This window comes from Colius striatus, chromosome 14 (genome assembly GCF_028858725.1).
Source record: "Colius striatus isolate bColStr4 chromosome 14, bColStr4.1.hap1, whole genome shotgun sequence".
Lineage (NCBI taxonomy): Eukaryota > Metazoa > Chordata > Aves > Coliiformes > Coliidae > Colius > Colius striatus.
The window spans coordinates 18,768,068-18,791,154 of NC_084772.1; the positions used below are offsets into that span (position 1 = coordinate 18,768,068).

The 23,087-nt window shown below is 38.1% G+C and overlaps 1 protein-coding gene across 2 annotated transcripts in view; it reads left to right on the forward strand.

Annotated features, from left to right (window-relative positions):
- Positions 1-23,087, forward strand: part of CDH13 (cadherin 13) — a 454,402-nt gene that overhangs the window by 372,165 nt on the left and 59,150 nt on the right. For both annotated transcript variants that reach the window (XM_062007637.1, XM_062007636.1), the window contains exon 9: positions 22,220-22,402. In XM_062007637.1, the coding sequence (XP_061863621.1) occupies positions 22,220-22,402 (183 nt within the window). The remainder of the gene's footprint in view (positions 1-22,219; positions 22,403-23,087) is intronic.

The window sequence follows — 23,087 nt, forward strand, 5'->3', positions numbered from 1 at the left end:
TGAAGTGTGAACTTTACCGTAGATATTGAGGTCTGAATTGCAAAGCAAACACTAGTAGTGAGAGTTTTGACTATATCTAGCACAAATACATTTGGCTAAGTAACCACACAGTAGAAATTAAAGAGGAAGGAAGGCTCAAACAAAGGCTCTTGAGAGAAGCACAAGCTAAACAAAGCTAATGTAGTGTCTCCAGATCTAGTCTTGGACCACTTGTTCAGGGAGGCTGTATGAACATAATAATTAGCAGTCATTGCTAGGAATGGCACTGTGATTTTCCAATTAAATCTGTGATTTTTCTCTCCACCTGGAATTTCACAGTTGCCCTCAAATTAAATTAGGACTGCTTCCTGGAGATTTCAGTTTTAACAGAAATTTAAAAATTGGAGTCTTTTGCATGAGAAATTGATTTATTTTTCCTTGGAGCACTCTAAGGAAATTTTCTTTCATGTCACACTTCTCTGTGAGTGGTTAATAGCATGTTGGGCTTCATTATCTGTCTGAGGAGTTCCACCTTCAATATGGAGTGCAGGCAGGTGACACTCAGGCTTGAAACAAACTTCACACAATTCTTTTCAGATCAAGATGTGAAAGAATGCAACAATTTCTCTTCTCAAATTAACTTTTGGGTTCTTTATTGGGAAATCTCATTTCACAATGTAACATCCAATTGACTGAAATCCTAAATTACATGTGGAAAGAAGCACTGTGGTTTCCACACATGGCATTCATTGACGTATGGCTTCTAAATCATCACTATCTCATTTAGCCTAGACAGTGCATAAATTAGTGGGCATGTAGTGGGAAATAGATGACCAAGTACTAACTTTGTGGTGCAGCCAGTAACAATTTTCCTTAGCTGGAAAGGACATGATTTTGTTCTATGCACATAAAGGGTTATGGTTCCTCACGTGTCTGATCTTAACAGAAACACCAAGAACTCTAAATCTCCTTGTCTGACACAGCACAGCTGATTTGAGGAGTAATAAATAGAGGAATCGTTAGATGTGTAGCAAAATAACACTCTAATGCCATGAGTTAAGAAACCCACACTGTTTAATATGCCTCTGGCATCTGTAGGAGTTCTATTTTAAAAGTAGGATTAAACAAGATAACACAGTATAGATCTTAACATATTCAATTTGCACCAGACAAAACCCTATTTAATAGCAATTACACAATATGTGTGAGCTGGTACTGTGGCTGCAGTTTATGTAAGCAGGAGGGATTTCTAAAGCTGAAGTATATTCATACAAAAATAATAGTGACATGACTGTTTAGGTCATTCCTCTGGAGTGGAATGGGTTTTGTGATCAGTTTATCAATTTCTTCACTGACAAGTGAGATTGTAAGATTTTTGTCAGCAACATTAAACCTGATTTGGCTACTACAAAATTTGCTAACCATCTGTGCATACGAATCAAAATGTCAGGATTATTTAGACAAAATAACTTTTTTCCTTCTGCTCTGAAACATTAAAATAGTCAAGTGATAAAAATCAACGTGCTTAAAGGAGCTGTGCATTTATTCATGTAAAATTGTTAGTAAGTGCCTGGGAAAGAGACTCATTTGGAAAGCAATAAAATTCTATAGGGCTGATCGTCTCTTGAACTTACTGGAGTGAAAATGGTGTTGATACATTTAAGTAAAAAAATAGATTAAGGGATTCACACAGAACTCTTTGCAGTTGTAGTCTCTGTTGAGGAGAATGGTTCAGGAGTATAATTTATTCATATCCTTGTACTTTGGCTTATTTCCAGGACTTGTTTGCCTTAGAGTCCCAGATGCTTATTTGCTTACAGGGTAGCCCTTTCTCTAGCCGGCTGTCTAACAGTCACTTAATATTTATTTGTTTTTACAAATGTTTTCCCCTGTGTTCCCAGTCCATATGTCACAGGAAAAAGTATAATCCCAACACTACACAGACTATTGATGGTATCCTCCTCACTTTCCCATTCTAGACTTTGACCCCATTATGGAAAATCTCTGAATCCCAATAGATTTTTTCCCTCCAACACTACTGCTCTATGGACAGTCCTTTTGAGTTAATATTCTAACTCCCATTCTCCTTTTCCACTTAGCCTGATGTAGCTTTTAAAGTGATGGTTTTGTTTACTTATCTGCATATTGTGGAAGATTTCTTCCAGCTACTTACTTGTCTGGTCTTGATATTTAATTTGCCCAGTGCTGAAGTTTATTATTGTCTTTTTGCATCATCCTTCAAAATCCCTTCTGCCTGCATCATCGTTCTCCTTTTTAAAAACAAAACCCTTCAGACCAACCAACCAAACAGAAAACTCTTCTATTTCGGGATTTTTCTCCCTTTCAAACCTACTGTTTAATCAGCAGCTCCTGAGGAGTCTTTGTTGAATTTTAATACTTAAGATTTATTTTTCCTTCCTCTCCAAATCCTGGAGTCTGTCATTTGCCTCTCAGAGTTGAACATCTAACATTCCTTAAATGCCTGTCTACTCCTGTTTCCAGTTCCCACTTCATATCTACCAAGATTAATTTCAATGACGTATCCACTGCCGAGTGGGACATCCCCTTTCTCTCTGTTCATCACTTTTCTCCCTATCCTTTGAAAAAAAATCTTCTAGTGTCTCATAAAAAATTGTGTTTTGATCTTTGTCATCCTGTGATGCTCTTCTGTCTTCGTGATTTTCCCATTCCTTGATGCTGTCTCCCAGTGAACTCTTCATCATCCCCTCCCTGCCTGCTTCTCTTGGCAACCACCTTTCTGTTTTCGTGACTGTTTGCTATGATTCACAAACATCCATGCACACTCCTTGCCTGCCTTCTATAGGTTGAGTACCATCACTGTCTGCTTCTCCACGTCATCTCATTTTTTCTGTTATGCCTTATTTCCTCCTCCTCACCTCATTTGTTTCGACCACCCTCAGTCACTGAGGCCAGCCGTGCCCATACGTTATGTAGTGCTGTCAGGTGTTCTTAGATCAATGATTTTTCTTCATTTATAAGACTGATGGTAAAGAGAATGCTGCTGTTCTCAACAAGTTTAAAGGATTGGAAGCTATCTTTTAGTTCAAAAAAGTTTGAAAAACCTAAGGAGTTATGTGAGAAACTTTCAAAAGACGTGTAAGAAAAATCAATCCTCCTAAATAAGCCTCAGCCAACAGTTGTCTTTGGCTGAAGAACTATCAAGGAAAAAGATTTGTCTATAGAATTGATATTCTTAGCTGCCCATATCCAAACTGTGGCTCCCATCCAAACAGAATGCTTCATGGAGATGTGAATGCAGGATTAGACTACAATGTAAAGATGGATTTTACACACATGCATATTTATATACATAGGAAAACAACTCCACAGATGTTTACCTACCTAAACTGAGGACCAGGTGCTTCATTGTCCTAAAAATGCATTTTCTAATATGGATTAAAACAAAACTGAAGTTTGGGTTGGTTTTCCTTGTCTATTTGAAAGTAACACAGCTAGCATTTGGAAACACAGAACACTGTAACTGATTAATTGATTCAGTGTTGAACTCAGCTAAGTAAAAAGTTTATGTTTGAAGACAAATGAAGGGCATGCTTTCTAAGTTAGCAGCACTGACCTTTTCAAGTTTTCCATCTTAAATAATAATTGAAGGCACGAGTAAATAAATTCAACTTTGCCTGCAGATGTTGAACTCTTTAATGTCCTTTCACTCTAACATAGCCACTGCCTTATATTAATGGCAGAAACAGTTTTATCATGCCCCATGCTGAGGCTGGCTGCCAGTCTCTAGGAACTGTTTTCTTTCCTCCAGCCATATGATTAAAATGCAGTTTCAATCAATAAATCTGTACAGTGTCTGTCAATGGTAAGTGTTTGCCTACGGGTCTTCTGTGTCCCAGAGGTATTTCTTTTCTTCAATTCTTCTGTATTCACGGGAGAACCAAATTACAATAAGTCTTGTTTACCTAGACTGCCTGTTGAGATTGTTTTTGGACTGCCTGCTGGAACTGGAGTGAGCAATGCAGAGCACATGAACACATTCACATGCTGGTAGATATAGATGTAGATGTTAGCAGTAAGAGACATCTTTTAGTAATATTGGGTTCCAGCATAGCCTTTGTGAAGTCTTTGCTTTAGCTAGATTGTTTATATTAAATAAATACACTCTTGACTCATTTGGCATGTTAGTGAGAAACAAGAAGGTCTCAGATTCTGACATCTGACTTCAGCTGAACTTCACCTTTTGAGGATGTCAGAGTTGCCTGTTTTCCCTTTTCTTAAATGGGGATTAAGTCAGTTGATCAATGAGGCAACACGTGAGCAACTAATCGGTTTAGATTCTCTATAGTAGCAATTGCTTTAATGCAATCGATTAAAAGGGAATTTTAATGATCTTACTAATTGTGCTTTTAAAGGAAACATGACAGCTATTATTGAACTATTAATTTATTATTTCCCAAGGTGATAATATTGGAAAATCAAAATGTAAGCTTTTAAAATGTGACATCCCCTGCAGTCTCACTTGTTTGTTTCTCAAATGGGTATGTCATCTTTGGGGGAAATGTTGAAACAAAAAATGAAGCAGTTGTATTCAGCTCATAACTTTTTCCATGTCTCTTTTTTTGTGTTATGGGAAATGCAAGAGGAAGGTAAATTCCTACCTGAATTCAGCAGAAGGTAGTACTTTTCCATGCATATGTACAGCCAAGAGAAGTGTTTAGTTTGATTCTTTACAAGATTACATTCCAAGGGAAGTATTAGACTGTAACTGCCCATAATGCAAAAACACGAGGTACCAGTCAGCAGAAATAAATGCATTCAGCTACCTGTTACACACCTGAATTATTTATTCAGAAATAATACACATAGTTTGTCAACACTTACACAGAGGGCTGTTGGTGGTACATAGTAAAGCTACCGTAACATCATTCCTGGACTAATTTGTAAGTGTCCGGGAAGCATCTTATTCACTTTGAAATGCCCAGAGTCCAGATTATAGGTCGAAGCTCATTTATTCCATACATTTATTTTTCTTAAATTCATGAAGTATGGGCAGCATTACAAATGTTAATGCCACTATTGTAGGATCATCATTTAAAAATACCAGCATTCTCAAAGGGCTCCAGCAGTGTGTCATTTCCCTGCTTTATTAAAATGAATGAACAAATGTACAATTTATTTCTGCTGAACTATCATCTAAATTCATAAGCTATTTCTCATGTGTCTGAAATCCATGTTGGTTTCCCATTTTCTTTGCCTCAGAAAGAGAAAAAAATTACACTCTCACATTTATCACTCTAGGGATATAAATGAGAAGTATACTCTCCACTCCATTCACTTTAGACTAATATCCTCAATACAATTTAAATCCCATCTCTTCAAGGCTATTCAGCAAAACCTAGGCACTGGAACACCCAGGATCCAATTGGAAAACTCCCTTACCATCTCTGTTGAAGATTGGCAGGTTGACTCTGAGGACACTATCAGTTCTCTCTGACAGAATGTGGTGGCACGCAGCTGCATTAATCTTTCTGGGTGGCATTTACAATGCTAGTGGAGGCTATGCAATTTCTTAGCAACAAGTTGGGAAAAAACAAGGGACAAATAATGTCTGATACGTGGGAGAGGTGAGAAGGTTGGGTGTTACTGTAGTGAAATTTGCAGCTAAGGAACACATCAGCTGGCCCCAACCACTGATGAAGCTGTGTTTTATTTGTCTTGTGGCAGCCTAGGAGCATGGCAGGTGCTCCCTGGAAGTGATAAACAAAACAAGACAATGAAGGCATTAGATGGAATAAAATTATGGAGGCTTAAAAGCACATGAAACAGACACGTTGCCATGGAAAAAAATGAGTAGAAAACCTCCAGACAGTGTGCTCTCAGCCTATCGCCATTCTCTTTTGTTGGCAAGCTTTCTGGGCAATGTAAGGGTGATATTTTGCACTAATTCTATGTGAGGAACGAATGGATAATATGCCCTAGGGCTTCTGGTAGCATTTTTTTCTGTAAACCCTATTTCTAAGGGTTTATATTGTAAGGAAGCCGTAAAATTTTCAATGATTTTGAAGTTGACAACAGAATTCTCAGGCTCAGATTATGGTTTTTTAGTTATTTTTTTTTTCTCTGATAAAAACCACTTTGGCAAAGAGAGTAGTGGAACAGAATGTGAATCAATCTGCTTTCTTCATTTCATGGCTGCTCTGGAATTTAAATGCAAGCCTTTAAATACCTCTTTGCCAGACAATTCAGGAAAATGATGAAGTAATGGTTGAGATCTGTAAAAAGAAGTGTGATTTTCTTCAGGCATCTCTGCAGTGTCAGGAGCAGTTTATCCCTGTGGGACTGCCAGGAAAGAGTTGTTAATTCACTAGTAAGAACAGAGGGGTTGTAAAAGGAGCAGGTATTTTTTTTTATAGTGACCACATTGTAGAGAGGCTCAAAACAACTAAATTTGGGTATCTAGTTCTACAGTTCTTTCTCTGTTTTAATCCTTCCCCAACCTGAGATCATAATTATTTCCCTCTCCTCTTTTATTACATTTTGATGGCAAAAAGCGAATATGACTAGGCAGAAAAGCAAATGCCAGAGGCATTGTTTTCTTCTTTCAGTTGCAGTAGGAAGGGCAAATGAGACTTCATAGCTACATCCTGGATCTCTAGCTGTCATCACCAAATCCAGCATAAAGAAATGTTATATGATGGGGAACTTGAGACTAGTATGTCAGCTGGGGAAATCCTTCCTATCACTTTTTGGGGGGCACAGAAAAGAATTTGGAAATACAATGAGCTTCATGGAAGTGAATGAGCACCATGGATCTCAAAGTTGATTAAAAAGCATACAGGTATGTTTAGCTCCCCTTTCTGTTCTGTATAGATTCTTGGATTTGGGCTTATCATGAAATCTACAGGGAAAGGGTTCTCCAGATATCCTCAAGTCCTTCCCACCTTTTTGTATAATTTTCAGTATCTGCTTGTTTTTCCTTCAAGAGCTTTGAGGATACAGTCTCTGTGATCTCCCAGTACTCCAAACAGTACTTCAACTACCCTGCTAGTTGTAAGTTTTGCCTCATCTCTGATAAGAATTTTCCTTGTCTTCACTGAAGCTCTTGTCTTCTTGGCTTTGGCCACTGTGAAGGTGACACATAGACAATTTATTTTATCTACAACATCCTTGTGTACATTTTCTGTACAGATTTGTTCAAGGCCATGAGCTTTAGACATCTGCCTCTCCAACTGCTCTTTGCCTTTCACGCTGTGGGCAGAAATCAGGTGCTATAATACAGCTGGGGCTCCCCAGCGCTGAGCAGATGGAAGAATTCCTGGTTCTCTCTTGCACACAGTACTACTTCTTACACATCTCAACACAGTTTTGATGATTTTGCAACATTAAATTGCCTTTATTGTCCATGGTTGTTTTCCAGTAGCAGAGTAAGTGACAAAACTAACATCTGCTGTATGTGGTTTCTTCTTCTTTCATCCTCACCCCAGTAGGAGAAGACTGTATATATTTTGAGCATTTTGATGTGATGGGGTTTTGCTGCTGTTTGTTTCCTTCTGTACATGTGTTTGTGTGTTTAATATGGAGAATTTGTTTATATCATTTGGCTGTTTCCTTTTTATTTGTTTTGGATTTTGTTACAGAACAGGCTGAGGATATCTCATACACATATGAGAGTCTGTAAGCACCGGGTAGGGAGCTTTATGTCCTGTTTAGGCACACTGAGATCTTCTCCACGTCCCTCTGCTAATACACGTAACTTCCCACCTGCAATTATCTTTTGCAGTTCCTATTTTAGGTTTCTCTGAAGGTAAGGGAGTCTGACAGCTGTGTAAGACTTTGTGCCGTGGGCAAATGTACACAGGGGCTTTCGGATGTGATTCATCAATTCCGGTTAGTTCAGCAAGAGTTTCATTAAGAGAACGTTTCATAACCATATAGCACTTTTCATTCCAAAAGAACCCCAAAGGAGCACAGAGAAAATGGTTCCTCTCAGTGGGCAAGCAGAAGATTAAATTGCCACTTTCTGCTATTTGCAGGGAAAATGGAGGTGTGAGACTTTGTTTCCATTACTAGCAGGAAAGTTGCTTTAGTATCTAATGAAGCATTGCGAATAATGGCTAACCCTGGTGTTATATTGTTACACTCAAAAGCTTGTTAATGAGCAAAGGGAAAGCTCACCTTACACATAAAGCCAAGAATTTATTGTTGGCAAAATTGAAAACTAATCCAAGTCCATCCTAATCCCAGAGGCATTATTAATCCAGATTGAATTACTGGGGAGAAAAAAGGAATTCTATTCAGTAAAAAATCAGTAATGATAATGGAAGTGATAAAATTGTTGTACACATCCCTCAGCTTCTAGCGCTCTCCTGCTGTTCTTCTCACTGTTTCCTGCTTCCTCTGGGTCACAAAGTTGGTGGTTTCACTGTAGTCTTTGTGTCAGGTGTGCTATAGGAAGCTGTCAACATTTGGAGTCCTTTGCCAGGACAAGTGTGATGCTCATTTTGATTATTCTTTCTCCCTCCCTTTGGGATTATTTGAGTCATTTTTATGTATTTGCTAACGTACTTTTTCAGGTTGCTCTTTCTTCATCGGTCTGATCCAAATCTACTAAATATGTTGTCTTTTACATTTGCTAGCTATTTTTTCTTTGTTGGCTCTGAAATCAGTTTTGTCCAGCTCCAGGTCTGAATTTCTTTCACCAAACATTGGTGACTTGTTTAGAGCCATGGAGTCTCCAGTGCCAACTCTGTGCATCATGTCTTGTCATCCCGTGACTGTACTTCTGTGTGCTGCAGCCTGTGTCCACGTCTCAAGGCCTCTTTTACCTTGGAAGGCTGCTGTTTCTCTGTACTACACCATTGTGTAAGACTTGTGAAACTTTGGTGGTATTGTACAATTATAAAAGAGTAAAAATAAATTAACCAAATACTGTTACAGAGAAAACAAATAAAACAAAGCTGCAGGCAGAGCAAGCCTGACAAACCTCCATCCTGAAGTTTGAGGTCTTGAAAACTCAAAAGGTGCTCTCTTACTAGCAGTGACAATACTGTATTACAGAGCCAGGTAGCTACTGCATCAGTGTTTTCTAAGCTGTAGTTGGCACATAACACTTGGGACAGTACTTAAGCCCCATACATAGCAAGAGAGAAGTTTAAGTATCGTGGCTGGTGTGGACTTTGCTCAACTGTGGCCCCATATCTTGACTGATGTGGGAGTGAGTGATGTGCAGTGAATCATTTTGAAGTGTAATCAAAGCTCTCCATCATCATTAGTCCACTGTAGTAACCAGCCTGGGTCAGAAGGCAGAGTCAGTCTGTGACAGTAGCCTCAGGACTCAAAGATTATCTGTATATCAGCAGACTCAGATTTGTTATATATGATGCAAAGCCAACTAGCAGGAGTCACAACGAGCTGCTAGGTATTTGTATTCATGTGAGAAGTGCCTTGAGGTTTTCAGGGAATAGTAAGAGGTCCTTTTTTATATTTAATCTCAGCCATAGTTCTTGCTGCTTCAGGTGACTGAAATACAGCACCAGTATCTTTAATGAGCTCCCCCAAACTCCATCTGAGCACACATAAGGCTGCTGGGCTGTCTGAATGCAGAACTGCAGTGTATCACCAGGGATCAGTCTCTTTGCTTATGAGAAAAATGAAGCTGTACTCAGCAGAACAAGATTAAAAATCCACCAGAAGTAAAAGAGCTAAAATCTGGCAGTGGAAAAAGAGACAAATGGAGAGAACCAAGAGGACTTTTCTGAGCCACCACTAGAGTGTGTAGCCAGGAAAATCACAACAGTTATGAAAGTGGGTGTCTGTGGGTAAGGGTTCTGACACAGATTAATGCAGGCAGCTCTTCTTCCTCTGGTTTTCCTCTCCTCCTCCAAGCTCAATGCCCCTGACTTTATGAGTGAAAATATCACAAGTAATTGAAGATGCAAACCCCAGCAGAATATCAAATTGGAAATTAAGCAAAAATGCTCATCAGTGGGAGCACAGAAATCCTGAGGAAATTTTCTAATGCAGTGTTACAGCAATTGGAATAATTTTTTCCCCAACTGCTTCACTAACTGAATTGATTGAATTAAATGTGTTCTGTGGTGCTAGCTAACCTCTGACCTCAGTTACTCAGGATAATCAGGGGGGTAATCAGCCTGCTGTGATCTGAGCTCCAAAGGAACAAGAATATTGTAAGGTTCAGGGAGCCTGTGCTGACATTAATCAGATGTCATCAGGGTTTGATTATAAATCCTAAAGACCACCAAATTGATACAACACGGTTCAATTCACTAAAAATTAGGGATCTACATATTAATCACCAAGTAGAATATTTGAAAGTGATTGCTTTTCTAGTAAGTGAAGCCAGATGTCAACTCTTTGGAATGTCCCACAGTTTAGTGATAAAGATAATGATCAGCATCAGCACAAAAGTAGTATTAGCCAGATTAAAAAAGATTTTGTTCTAACCTCAAATAGATTTTTTTTTTCCTCCTGCTGGAGTTTGCAGCTCCATTGAAATTGTTCCTCATGTTTCTTCTCTAATTATGAGCTTACTCAGAAGCAAGAAATAGTAGATGTTTCAAGCTACCTGCAAGCACAGCATTTTTCTCCTTTCCAAGGGGAGAAAGAGTGGCTGCTTACAGTATATCATACTGCTGTGTGTAGAAATAAAGTGGTATTTATTGTCCTTTAAAATGATTTCCCTCAGAACTGGCAAGCTCAGTTGAAAAATCTGTACCTAGAAATGTGCATTAGGATCCAATTAATTGCTAGTGTACTTGCCTGTTCTCCTTGGGAAGAGTTCAGTGTGGCAATTTTGATGCTGATGTATTAGCATATTATATAGAAAGTGCTGTAAAAGAAGGTGAAGCAGTCTTAGGAGAGAGGAACAATATAGTTGCTTAATAAACTAATGTTCTTCATACATATCCCGATTCAATAAGCATTCAACTGTGTGGAAAAGCTTTTTTGATATAAACCAATGATGATACCAAATGCTTATTTATGTTGTTAATGTCACCTGTATTTCCTGGGAACCACGTTAGAAATTTGATCTGCTTAGAACAGGAGATCTTAAGCTGCTATTCAAGGATTTCCAGGCACACCACAACATTAGTTGTGACCAGGATGAAGGGAATCCAGTGAATTCTGAGTAGCCCAGCAGGAGTCAGCTCTAGTGATTAATTGTTGCTAGGTGCATTGGACTTTCTGCTCCCAGCCATGCTGACCATGGAGTTCATTTATGCTGAGCGTATTGCTCCCCACCTTCCATCAGCATGTTACAGTGATGGTCTTCACAGGCACAATAACCATTATATGCCACTGAGATTGGCCACATTTACTGTTCCCACTCAGGTAACCTCTGCAGCCCACACAAGGCAGGTCTGTCAAGCTTAATTCACTGCACATATGCTTCCTGGTGTGCATGAACATCTTTCTGTCCAAAACAAAGGTGTAGTGCCTTGGCCTGTCTTGACCTCCCTCCTAATTCTTGGTGCTCGAACACATAAACTGAGGAGCACTGCCATCAAATTTGTGTTTGTTCATGGACTGCATGTAGCTTAGAGAGAATTCAGTATCAGCACATGTAAAAACTCTTAGTTCATTCTTTATCCTCCTTATCAGTAAAAAGGATTGAATGGATACTTATCTGTTTACAGCAAAACATATCCAGCTGAGGCTGCAGCAATGCTTGTGTTGAAGATGCTGTGTACAGTGAATGTATGGTTAGAAAAACATAAATTACAGGTGAGAAAATGAAAGGACCCTGAATGTTCCCTCTGAGATATTCTAGACAGGAAATAAGAACATAAATGGGCACTTAAAAAAGGAATGTTTCATTTTCTTTTATTACAAATATTCTTCTTTTGAGAAAAGATGAAATGAGCATTGAGAAAAGGAGCTGGGCAGTGGGAGATGGAGACCGTGGGTGTCCTTAAAGCAGAAAGCAATAAATCCATGTAGCCTCCCTTTGCTTTGTTCCTGACCTTTCCCACATCTGTGCAATGCCAAACCATACATCTGTTACTCAGTGCTTCACTCACCAGTCAGCAATGTATGTCTCAATATATGCTTAAATCCCACGTGTTTTCAAAGCAGGCCACCCCAGCTGCAAGTGAACTCTTCTCAACATGCCTTTTCAAGCCTTCCATCACAGTGCTGTACAGGCTCAGATCCCTCCATAGTCATCAGTCAAATAGGTTGCATTTATTTCTATTATTATTTTTTCTTGACCTTGGGAAAAGAGTCTAATAGAGGCTAAAAAGGTTGGACATGACAGGATCTCATTGTTCCTTATTAGGGTAATGAGAGCTCTGTGCTTACGTGGATGCTCAAGATACGATGAGGACTTTTCTGCTATGGGAGGGAAACAGAGAAGTAGAGATCATTAATCGTACAAGTTCACTTATATCTATGATCTCTGATTCTTCTAGTGTCATAGCTTTTTTTTTATATAGTAGTAATATTTGTGCTCAGTGAATGTTGTACAGACAGATATAGGCTAGAGAAAAGGATAATGTTATATCTAATAGAAGAAACTACATGCAGTAGACTTCATTCGTCACTTTATTGTCACACTTGGAAGACTTACTGGGTTCAGATGGATATGGAGCACACAGTCCAAATTCTCCTTTCCCCACCCAGTTTTCCACAGAAAACAAAATGCTGGCTAGAGATTTCATTTTAAAAATTCAGACAAATTCTGTATCACTGTAGATAATACTGCCTGTGAACTTCCATCTGCAGCTCCTGCCTCCACTGGAGCAGTGTGAAACCTTTCAGAGTTCTTATCTGCTTCCAAAAAAGAGTTTTCAAACTGGGCTAACTTCAGACAGCTCTCAGCTGGAGGGACTTGTAAATCTAGGGCATCTCATCCTCATCAGCTGGCACAACCTAAAATGCCAGAAGTTTGGGGAATTGATGAAATTCATTGCTAAAATATTCTAGAGATACAAGTTGCTTTGAATGCTTCGAATGGTGCTGCTAGGCACTGCTCACCAAAGACCGTGTGAGGAAGCTTAACCACTATCAAAACATCTGTTGTTGGCAGCATGGGTCATGATCAGCTGTAAACTGGCACAGTGAATAACTGCATTCTTTGGAAGCAATGTCCTCTCAGGGCAGAAAAACCAAGGTTTCTCATTTGGATGCATATACTTCTTATCAAAGAGCCCAAAGTTTCTGCCACGGAGAAAGTCTCATTTACATTGTACTTTCCACCTCTCTGCAAAGACGTTTTGACTTCTTTACCTTCTTAACCTGGACAACTCAGTCTTGCTTGTTTAAAATACTAAAACAGAGAATTTTCATGATGTTCTGAAAAGCATGTAAAGGATTTGACAAGCCCCATGTTAATTGTTGATTTCCTTAGTGTAATCTTGTTTGGAAATACTGCTAAATTATGATTCAATTCCATCTACTATTTAATAATCAAATTGTATATAACCTACACTTTAAACCTAGTCTTGAACTAAATTCCAAAACATTGTGACAGTTGCAATGAAGATGGTGTCTATATATGAGCTTCATAGACTAATTTATTATTTCCTTATTTATACACAGCTGAGAGCTAATCAACATTGGAATTTTAAACAGAGAACAAATAATGATTGGAGCTGAGTGGAAAAGAATTTAATAGTATTTTTATCTCTTAGATTCTTTAAATCTAGAATTGGTGCTTCTTGAGAAAATTGTGCTCAACTTAAAGTTGTTACCATTGATGCCAAGTCACTGGAAATGACAATTCAAAACGTGTATGACCAAATGTTTTAAAAAGCCAACAGCATTACAGAATTCATTTCAGTTAGACTATGTGCATTCAAATAATTGAATGCCTTTTCTATTTGGTGTTCATCTAAGGCAGGAGAAGCACCCAGAAAGATCACTTCCAGAACAGGTTACATCATGGTTGAGCTTATCATAGATATTGATTTCCTGAGTAATAACTGTGTCACTAAAGGATTCTTTGGTTGGTTTCTTTTTCCACACTATGACATGTATAAACCCTTATCAAAATGAATTTCTTGGCATTTGATTTTTCCATCAAATCTGTGCACAGTTGTTATGCTGGTTCTAAGGGCATGTTTGAGTATGCTCAGGAACACCCTATCCATTGCTAAGTCCTCAAATAATTGAATATGGGAGTGGATAAATTTCTGCTAGTAAACATGTAATAAATCAAGAAATTAGAGTTTCATATAACATTGAGTTGTAACTGTAGTAGTAGTTTTATAGATGAACAAGATCCCTCTAGAATTTTATCAAGGAAATGTTTGTTCTTTGATTTAGAAGAAAGTATTCTCTTTAAAAAAATAAAGAACTTCTCCATTAGTTTCCTTTTTTTTTTTCTCCTAGAAGTTGCTTTTCTAAAGAGAAGTCACAAAATCTCTTCTTTTCCTAAATATAAACATAGTAACTTAAGTATCATCAGTATCTTTCATCTACTGAAACTCTTCTCACTGCTCAGCTCTCTCCTCATCAGCACAGAAGTCACATTGCATTTGTTTATACCTGGGAGGAGACTAAAGCCTCTAGGACTCTAGAGTAGTTTCTGCTTCATTCTTCTAAATCTGTTAAGAGTTTCTAGCAAATTAATGAGTCTTTGCATATGCATGTTATAGTTAGTGCTACCAAAACAGTTTTTCTCCTCTGATAAAATTCCCTTTTTATCTAGAATGTTGATGTTCAGAGAGGACTGAATTCATCTGTCCTGCTGTTAAGGACCCCAAATGAGCCAGGTAGCAACTTCAACATTTAAAGAGGACAATTTTTCTGAACTGATTCCATGTCAGATAAACTCCAACAATGTGAAAGTCGGGGAATCAGTAGAAGGAATTTGTTGCTTACAGTTCTGATCCATGGAGCAAATGCATCCCAGCTGTAACTGGGCCTGGAGAGTTTGCAGAAATTCTTGGTGGTATGGGTAGGTGCCTTCCACACTTTTTCTATTATTAAGGCAGTATCAGTAAGCTCAACCACATTCTTTCAGATGTTAATCTCCAGCATGAGAAAAGTTGGTCTGGGTATGAAAAAGTCTCTGCTAGAAATGAAAGAGGAGCATTTAACAAGACATCCTTACCTTCCCTCGTGACTACCATTAGCATAAGTGAGAACTGTGTGGATTGGTGGGGAGAAAAGCCTGTAAAACCTTTCTGCTCCTAAAATGCAGAGGATGAAAAAGAAAGAAAAATCCAGCTAAGTCTATTCTATTTAAAGTTCATTCTATTTAAAGGAGATATCCAGCATCTTAGAAAGAAGATAGGCTTAACACTGCTCTTGATGGGAAGTGCACTGAGGAAGAAATAATATATAGTTGGGTTGGGTGAATACAGCACAAGCAGTCTCATAAATGTAAAAGCAAGTATCTCCCTGGTCCCTAGGCAACCTGATACTGTAACAGGTGAATAGGTGTAGTTTGCTCTCTCAAGCTTGGTCTGATCATCTGTGAAACTGTTTTTTTAAGCATAAAGTTTGTTCTACCTAGAGACAAAGAATTTCTGATAGATAAGAAATTGAAATCATTATTTCTTTGTTGATTCTTTTTTTCTCAATATCACATTAAATATAATAAATATTATAGTGACCTTTTGCTGTCTTCTTTCCATGTAGAGAAGCATTTGTGGGTTTTGTGATAGGACTATCTGAGGGTTGACCCATTGGAGAGCAATTCTGTGGAGAGACTTGGAAGTCCTGGTTGATAATAACCTAAACATTCCATCCCTGCCTTACTTGACTATCATGACTCCTAATACCCAAAGAGTTCTTGAAGTGGTCTCACTGAATCCTAGAGATTGTATGGCTTCATCACAATGGAAAACTTTTCACAGAGGGACTTGTATCTGGAGCATAGGGAAATAACCTGATTGAGACTTTCTCTGTTGAATTACTAGTACTCCTTAGTAGTACTTTTCCAAACAGACTGATGAGCAACCAAAGTCATCTTGAATCTTGCCTCTTTTTTTGATCATTCATGATTTATATCAGTGATACTAAGAATCTTTGTGGTTTTCAGTAAAAAGGCACAGAATTATAGAGCCTACAGAAATTGTGGCCATGTTACAAAGAGCAGTATTTAATATTTGGCTTTCCATTTAGCTAAGTAATCTTTTGGATTTGTTATTTGTTGCAGGCAGCAGCATATATTGGGGAAAAAAATATTCATTCAGTCTTGAGCAGTAGTTTTATTTTGTAAAGTAAGTGGTGAGGACCTTGAAAGATCACAAGGCATTTTACAACACATAAGCTCAGAAAATCATTCGAAAGTAAAAAAGTGAAAATGCATCCAAAATGATTACGGTCAATTTCATAGATTCAGAAAGATTTTTTGTCTAAGCTACAATTGAATTCTTTCCATAATTTCACTAGGGAGATGGAAGAATATTATGTAGTTAGGAAAATATAGAATAAGCTGAAAGAAACACTTTAAGTTAAGAAATAATACAGTGCCTAAGAGCCAGCATTATGGCAGTAAGGCAAAGACAATTACTAAATCTGTTCAGGTGACTCATAGCTTTAATTTGTGTTTTGCATCTAGTTTACAGCATCAAATCCTTCTCATGGTATGATAATGCTTTATATTTACATAGTGTCTTTCACTTAAATGGCTTTCAAAGTGCTTTATACTGCAGGCTGCAGGTTCACATGCAGCCTGCATCAACTTAATCCATTACATTAATACACCTCCCTCTGCAGCGAAATATTTGTGTCCATATAGTAAAGGCTATGCAGAGTTTTAAGAGGGAAACTAGCTGCAAAATCTGTAGAAGTGATTAGGGAGAGTCTAATGCCAAAGTAAAGTTTGCTTTGACCACAAAATTGGCAATTAGCAGCTCATGTGGACAGATCAGTATAAACTGTACTGATCAGGTCTCCTGTTTTACAGTCCTCCAGACACTCCTGGTAGCAGTCCAGCATGTTTGGTCAGCATGCTGAGTAGAAAAGTGACTGAAGGATCATCAGGATCACTTTGTTCAATGCACAGATGTTATGTTAAACATTTCCACCTAGTACTTCACCTGCCTGGCTTGTGAACTCTGATGAGCCCCAAGCATCAGATTGCTTGGTTTATTGTTAGCTTTGTGTCCCAGTGAATTCCCCTGGAAATGTCTGTTACTTACATTTACGAGATTCTTATTCTTGATTACTTGGCTATGCAGACCTTTGTGATCACTCTGAAAATGTCTTTGTCCTTGGAGATATTCCACATATGGAGCTATGGAAAATACATTGTTTCCTTATCGAGTGAATGTTGGCCATTCAGGATTACAGGTACAGAGTGCAAAGTGAGAGACACAAAGAGCAAGCAGTGTGCAAGAGTTTGTATAAGCTTGTCTTCACGTTTTCAAGAAAGGAGGTAAACAAACTATGGTTGTAAAAGCTGTGAATTTTAGTAGAGAAGGAGAAATACAATAATAAGGTTTCCCTGAGGAATTTCTAATAGAGATGTGTGAATTAATAGATCCCATTATTTTTCATCTTTTGTGATATATAGATGAGGAAACAAACACATGATAGTAGTGCAGAACACTCTCAACTGGAGTATCACCCTGATAAATGCAAACTGACAACACAGTTTTAATTTGTTTGTTCTTGACAGGGAATCACAGCATGCAGAATTTTAATGAGCCATAAGGTAGTGATCACCAACCCCAGACACGTTTGTCTTGCATTGCGTTTGCTGCTTGTGGCAGTTCTCGAAGTTGGGTATATTGGCACCCCACTCTGAGAGAGTCTTTTTGTGGCTTCATAAAGATATCAAGGTTATTACTGCATGCTCATGCTGTTGCTGGACAGTAAACATTCAGGTGATTTTGATGCAGTTAAGTTCATTTGTTCCTCTGTGCTGGGAAGCCAGTAAATAAAATCTCACTTACTACAGAAGCTTTAAACAAGGCTGTCAGATAAGAATCCAATTCTCACACAGGTTAGGTACCATTTACAGTTTTGTTTGTGGCTGAGATGGGGTTAGGGCCTGGATTCTCAGCTGATAGTATTTTATAAAGTGATCTTTCCATGTATCTGCCCCATGGCAGAAATCTGACAAGACTGGTTTTTCTTGAAATCATCCAGAACCATTTTGCTGTTCACTTGGAGCTGCCACTGTAGTGTCCCACCAGTTTGCCCCAGAGCTCAGTGTGGAGGAGGATTTGGAGGGGTTGTATTATATCCTAGCTTCACCACGAAACTAGGACTCCTAAAATTAAGCTGTGGTTCAATTTGTTTGTTTCCCCACTTCTCCCTTTAGCTAGCCTTTGGTGCAGCCCTAATTATTCTCTGCAGATACTTACCATCTTGAAGTTCCTATACCTGGGAAGATAAAATTCCTGCCAGCTTGGAAGCATGTTTTTTCATTTATCTTCTCAAGTTTTGCACATAGTTTGGAGCAGGCTTGCAAGATCCAGGGAAGGGAGGAGTACAGTTTGATTTCTGAACTGAGATGATCTCTTCTGCTCAAAGCAACCCTGAGTGTTCTTACATAGACTGTACTCTAACAGTTGTCTGGAATGTTACTCATCTGTTTGCCCCATCCCTTTGCTGACTCCTTTGTTTTAAAAAAATATAAGCTGTTTGTTTTCACTCAGACACCTCCATGCCTAGTGGAATCACTTAGGGATCTCTCACAAGAATGTTCAATGGTCAACTTCTACTTCTCAAGTGTTGCTCACTCAATACCTTTGCAAGTCTGTGCTTCTTCACAAGCCATCCTCACTTTCTTGGAGGAACTCTTTACCTATCACTATATTTCCGTGATGTCTTTGAGTTCCATGCTAAAAGTCTCACTTGTCTATAAAAACCTGATGATTAAGTGTATGCTACTGCCTGCTGTTCACTCACTGTTCCTTCTAAGTTGCTATCAGTCTGTTGTCTGTCCTTCTGTATTTTTTCATAAGCTTTTGGGTGAAGAAAAGGAGGAATCAAGTCAGGTTATTCTTTTTTTCCCCTATGTATTTACAACTCTAAATATGACAGAACTACTGAAACTTCTAGACTGTTGTTATTCACTCAGTCACTCCTCCCAACCTCCCCCCTCCATAGCCTGAAACTCTGTTCATGATAAGCACAATGACAACATGGCCCATCACTCCACAGAGAAAGTTAACTTTAGCTCAGATGGTCAGTAGTAGTAAACTAACACAGCTTCTTGCAGCCAGATGCAGCTCTGGCGCAGGGTACTTGCCTTCTAAGGTATTTTTAATATGGATTCAGATGGTAACAGTTTAAATAAAGTACTGAGCCTATCTATTTTATTCTTAATTTATAGCAGTGCTTAGGGGATGTGCAGGTATTTTAAAAGAGCAAAATCAATTAACTTGTGCTCCAATTATTTGTGTTAGCCACTATGGGGTTTGATTTTAGAGCGGTAGATCAGCCTCTCCCGGTTAAGCACTGGGCTTTGAGAATATAAAGCTTTCATTTTGAAATATAAGGAACCTGTGCTTACCTTTTCTTTAGTTCCAAATCCAATTCTTATTTTTGTACTTTGGTAGTTCTTCAATTCCCTTCTTTACTTTTGTTTTTGAAAGGGACAGAGCATGAATATAACATTTTTTCTGAGTACTAGGAAGTCTGCTCTTGTTGTGACTAAACAGGCAGAGTTCACCTTCTAGATAATACAATATTTTTCCAGGTTTCTCTATTTAATAATAGATAGTTGTCTTTGGCAATCATAAATCTGTGTTTTATTACACTTTTCACATTGTACATTTATAGTACAGCCATGTGAAAACTGGGATGTGACCATTCTACTTTTTCTTCCATCTTGCTTTTACTCTAACGTTGCAGATAGCTTCAAATACTCGGAATGTTTATATGGTTATTTCTATGATGCAAAGAGTGCTAGGAATGAGTGTACCACTATACTTGGAGTTATTTGTCTTGACACAGCCTTAGCCTGTAGATTTTGTCATTTCCTTGATCTGCAGGTGTCAGAAACTCTGCAGTTTTATACCTCCAGAAAGTCTATGTGCCCTTTCTGCACTACTGACTCACCGCAACTGAAAATGCTGAGAGTCCTTCCTAAATAAGGAGAAAATAGAAATGCAGAATAAAGCTGACCCTAGCTGAGATATCTTGAATTAGATATCCTTAAACTGATGTTCAGAGTTTTTTGAACTAACTGGCACACCATGGCAGCCTTTTCCATGATAGTCTGCCACTGGTGGGGTGTGATAAACCTATCTCACTGGCTTCACACTTGTATACCTGAATAAAAGTCAAATCTTTAAATATTTTACCCTAACAGGTCTTACTGTTCCCAAGGTGATCCAGGGGGTATTGAACATTTCATTGAATCAGCCTAGTGGATTAAGGAAAAGATTTTTCAGAAGGATCGATATGAATAAGGAACAGATGTCAAATCTAAGGATTAGATTCTTTAGGATTAGATTCCCTGATATCTAGTCACCTTTCTACATACCTAAGTAGGAATTGTTTGGTACTGAACACTTGCTGGGAAAAATTCTGGGCCTTATGGTTCTGATGTCTTGTTTTCTACATGCTCAGACTGAGACATCTATTTTCAGTTAGAATAAGAGCTGCCCAAGTGTGCTTTCCAGTGACAGCATTTTGCTGAGCAGGAAGAAATATAATCTTGGCAATCATTCTTCTGTTATTTCCAAGATTCTAAATAGAGCTTTCTTTTTTTATTATTTGTTTTAAAGCAAGCAAAAATATTGTTATGTTATCATTTAGAATTCATTAAACTGCAAATGAGCTTAATGATCTGCCTGAAACAAAGCTCAATCATAACCTGTTACATATGAACTATCACAACCAAAAGAATCTTTAAATTCTTTGTTAAATATATCAAAGAAGATAGAAATAGACAATCACTAATGTCATCCTTTTATAAAATCAGATTTGCAGCTTCAGCTGAATGCATGCAGTCAAATTGTACCATCAAATTGAAAAAGGGTTTGGAAATGTAAGTCAAATCTATTGCAAGAAATGAAAGAAGAAAGATAACTGAACACGGGTCTGCTTTGTGTTTTACTAGGAGGAAATCCATTTTACCTATTTGTCCAGACTTTGAAATCTATATATTAATAAAATGCCATTTTCTGGATTCAGTATTCTCACTAAATCTTCTGTAGTGTTATGACTTCATGTGGTCTCTAAGACAGAGCAAAAGACAGAGTCTATTGAGGTCTCAAAGCCACTTGGGTGATCCTTGCCCTTGAGTGATATACTGTCATCAGTGATGTAGCTTTGAAGCAATGCACGTACAGCAAAGCCTATTTGTGTCATTAAAGTTTGTAATTTTGGACTTTCAAAGGCTTAATCCCTAGAAATGCTAAGATTTTTCTAATGATCTATAATGGCACTGCTGATGTTCAGCACTTCTCAGGATTAGGTATGTTATCATTCTGGTTTATCCACCTATAAAACAGGTATTATCTTATCACTCTTATATACAGTGCTTTTAGCACGTCAGCCTCAAGTATTTGAAAGGTGAGGAGTATTATTAAGTCTGACCCTTACAAGCTTTTCCAATGGTTTGTCTAATGTTTTCCCTACATAAATAAGAATGATGTTATACTCTGTTTGTCTGGATAGTAAATTAGAATGTTCTCATAGGGCTTGGCTGGCTGAATAACACAGCAATGAAACAAACTTCACAAGGTCATAAAAAACTCTTCCGTTGAAAGAAGAAAATAACTCTGACTTTTAGTTGTGCAGACAAAGTGGTAGCATGAGGTTCAATTATTTTTGAGTCTTTTTGAGCAAAAGACAGTATGAGAACACTTCTTGTGAAAAATGTTTTGTGCATTGGTAACTATGTAGTGAAAAATTAGTATGGGCAGGGTAATTTATTAGTCTGAAATGCAAAGCTGGATTATTTGTAAATAATAGGATATCTGAGGGCAAGAATGGGCTCTATTAGTCATCTTCCTCTTCTGCTTAGCTGTGAGTATAGTTCTCTTTCTGATAGCAACCTATGCAACTCTGTATATGTTTTCAGGATTCACTTTTCCAGTGATATGAGATGAACTGTCTTCTTGAGATCAGAATCCTCCAAAGCTTGATTCTCATCACATTGCTGCTTATCTGCTATCAATTAAATGGACAGAAGCTGTAATGTGCTACCTTATATTTCATGAATGAGAATGTATTATTTAGAGCCCATAACATTCAGTTTCGGGCAAGGATTACATCTTTCTCCTGTTGTGGTAAATAATTAATGCTAGCTTGGATGTTTTGTCTGTACATGGTCATTAACTGAGAATAGTAACAGTTTCCTCTATGTTCTTTTGTTTTCTAGTTTCAAGCTACAGTAAAGGAGGGAGTCACAGGTGTAATAGTAAACTTAACTGTTGGTGACCGAGACGACCCAGCAACTGGAGCATGGAGAGCTGTCTACACCATTATTAATGGAAACCCAGGGCAGAGTTTTGAGATCCATACCAACCCCCAGACTAATGAGGGAATGCTCTCTGTTGTCAAAGTAAGAACATTTTGCTGTTGTACTGTATTATTACTATGAGGTCCAGCCACTGGATTTACTGCATAAAAGAAGGCACTGCAATGATAAGTTGCTCAAAGTATATAGTATGTATATCCAAACAATGTGTATAGTTCTTTCTTCTGTCACAGTAATCTTACTTCTTTAATCATAAGGATCTACCTGTTCCTAACTATATTGCCATTGTGCTTAAACAACAGCTAGCTTTGCAGGGAGTATCACAACCAGTAGTGAGACTACAACAACGTTCTGTTTGTCACTGAGGATACAGGTAGAATTCAAGGGCCATGTTTCGTTCTCAGTTAGGGAACACAGATGCAAATACCAGGGAAGTACTTAGAAATCAGTGGCTTCAGAATGAACTGAAGAGCTTTCTTTGGTGCCACATTTGTGCAGTGTAATCAGAACATTTATTGCCTAGCTTTGTGTGAAGATAATCCTACATCTCTCATTTAAAAAAGAAAAGAAAGTAGCCCTGGTTGCTGCCTGTACCAGAATCTTTTTGTTTGACTTCAGAAGAGCATTTTCAATCCTTAAAACAAATGGCATGTAGTTCCATGGCAGTGCTTTTCATTTCAAGGTGGGAGCTGAGAAAGCATCCTTACGTTACTTATCATAAATAGCTCCCAAATATGACTGATTTGTTTGCTGAATGCATATTAGACCA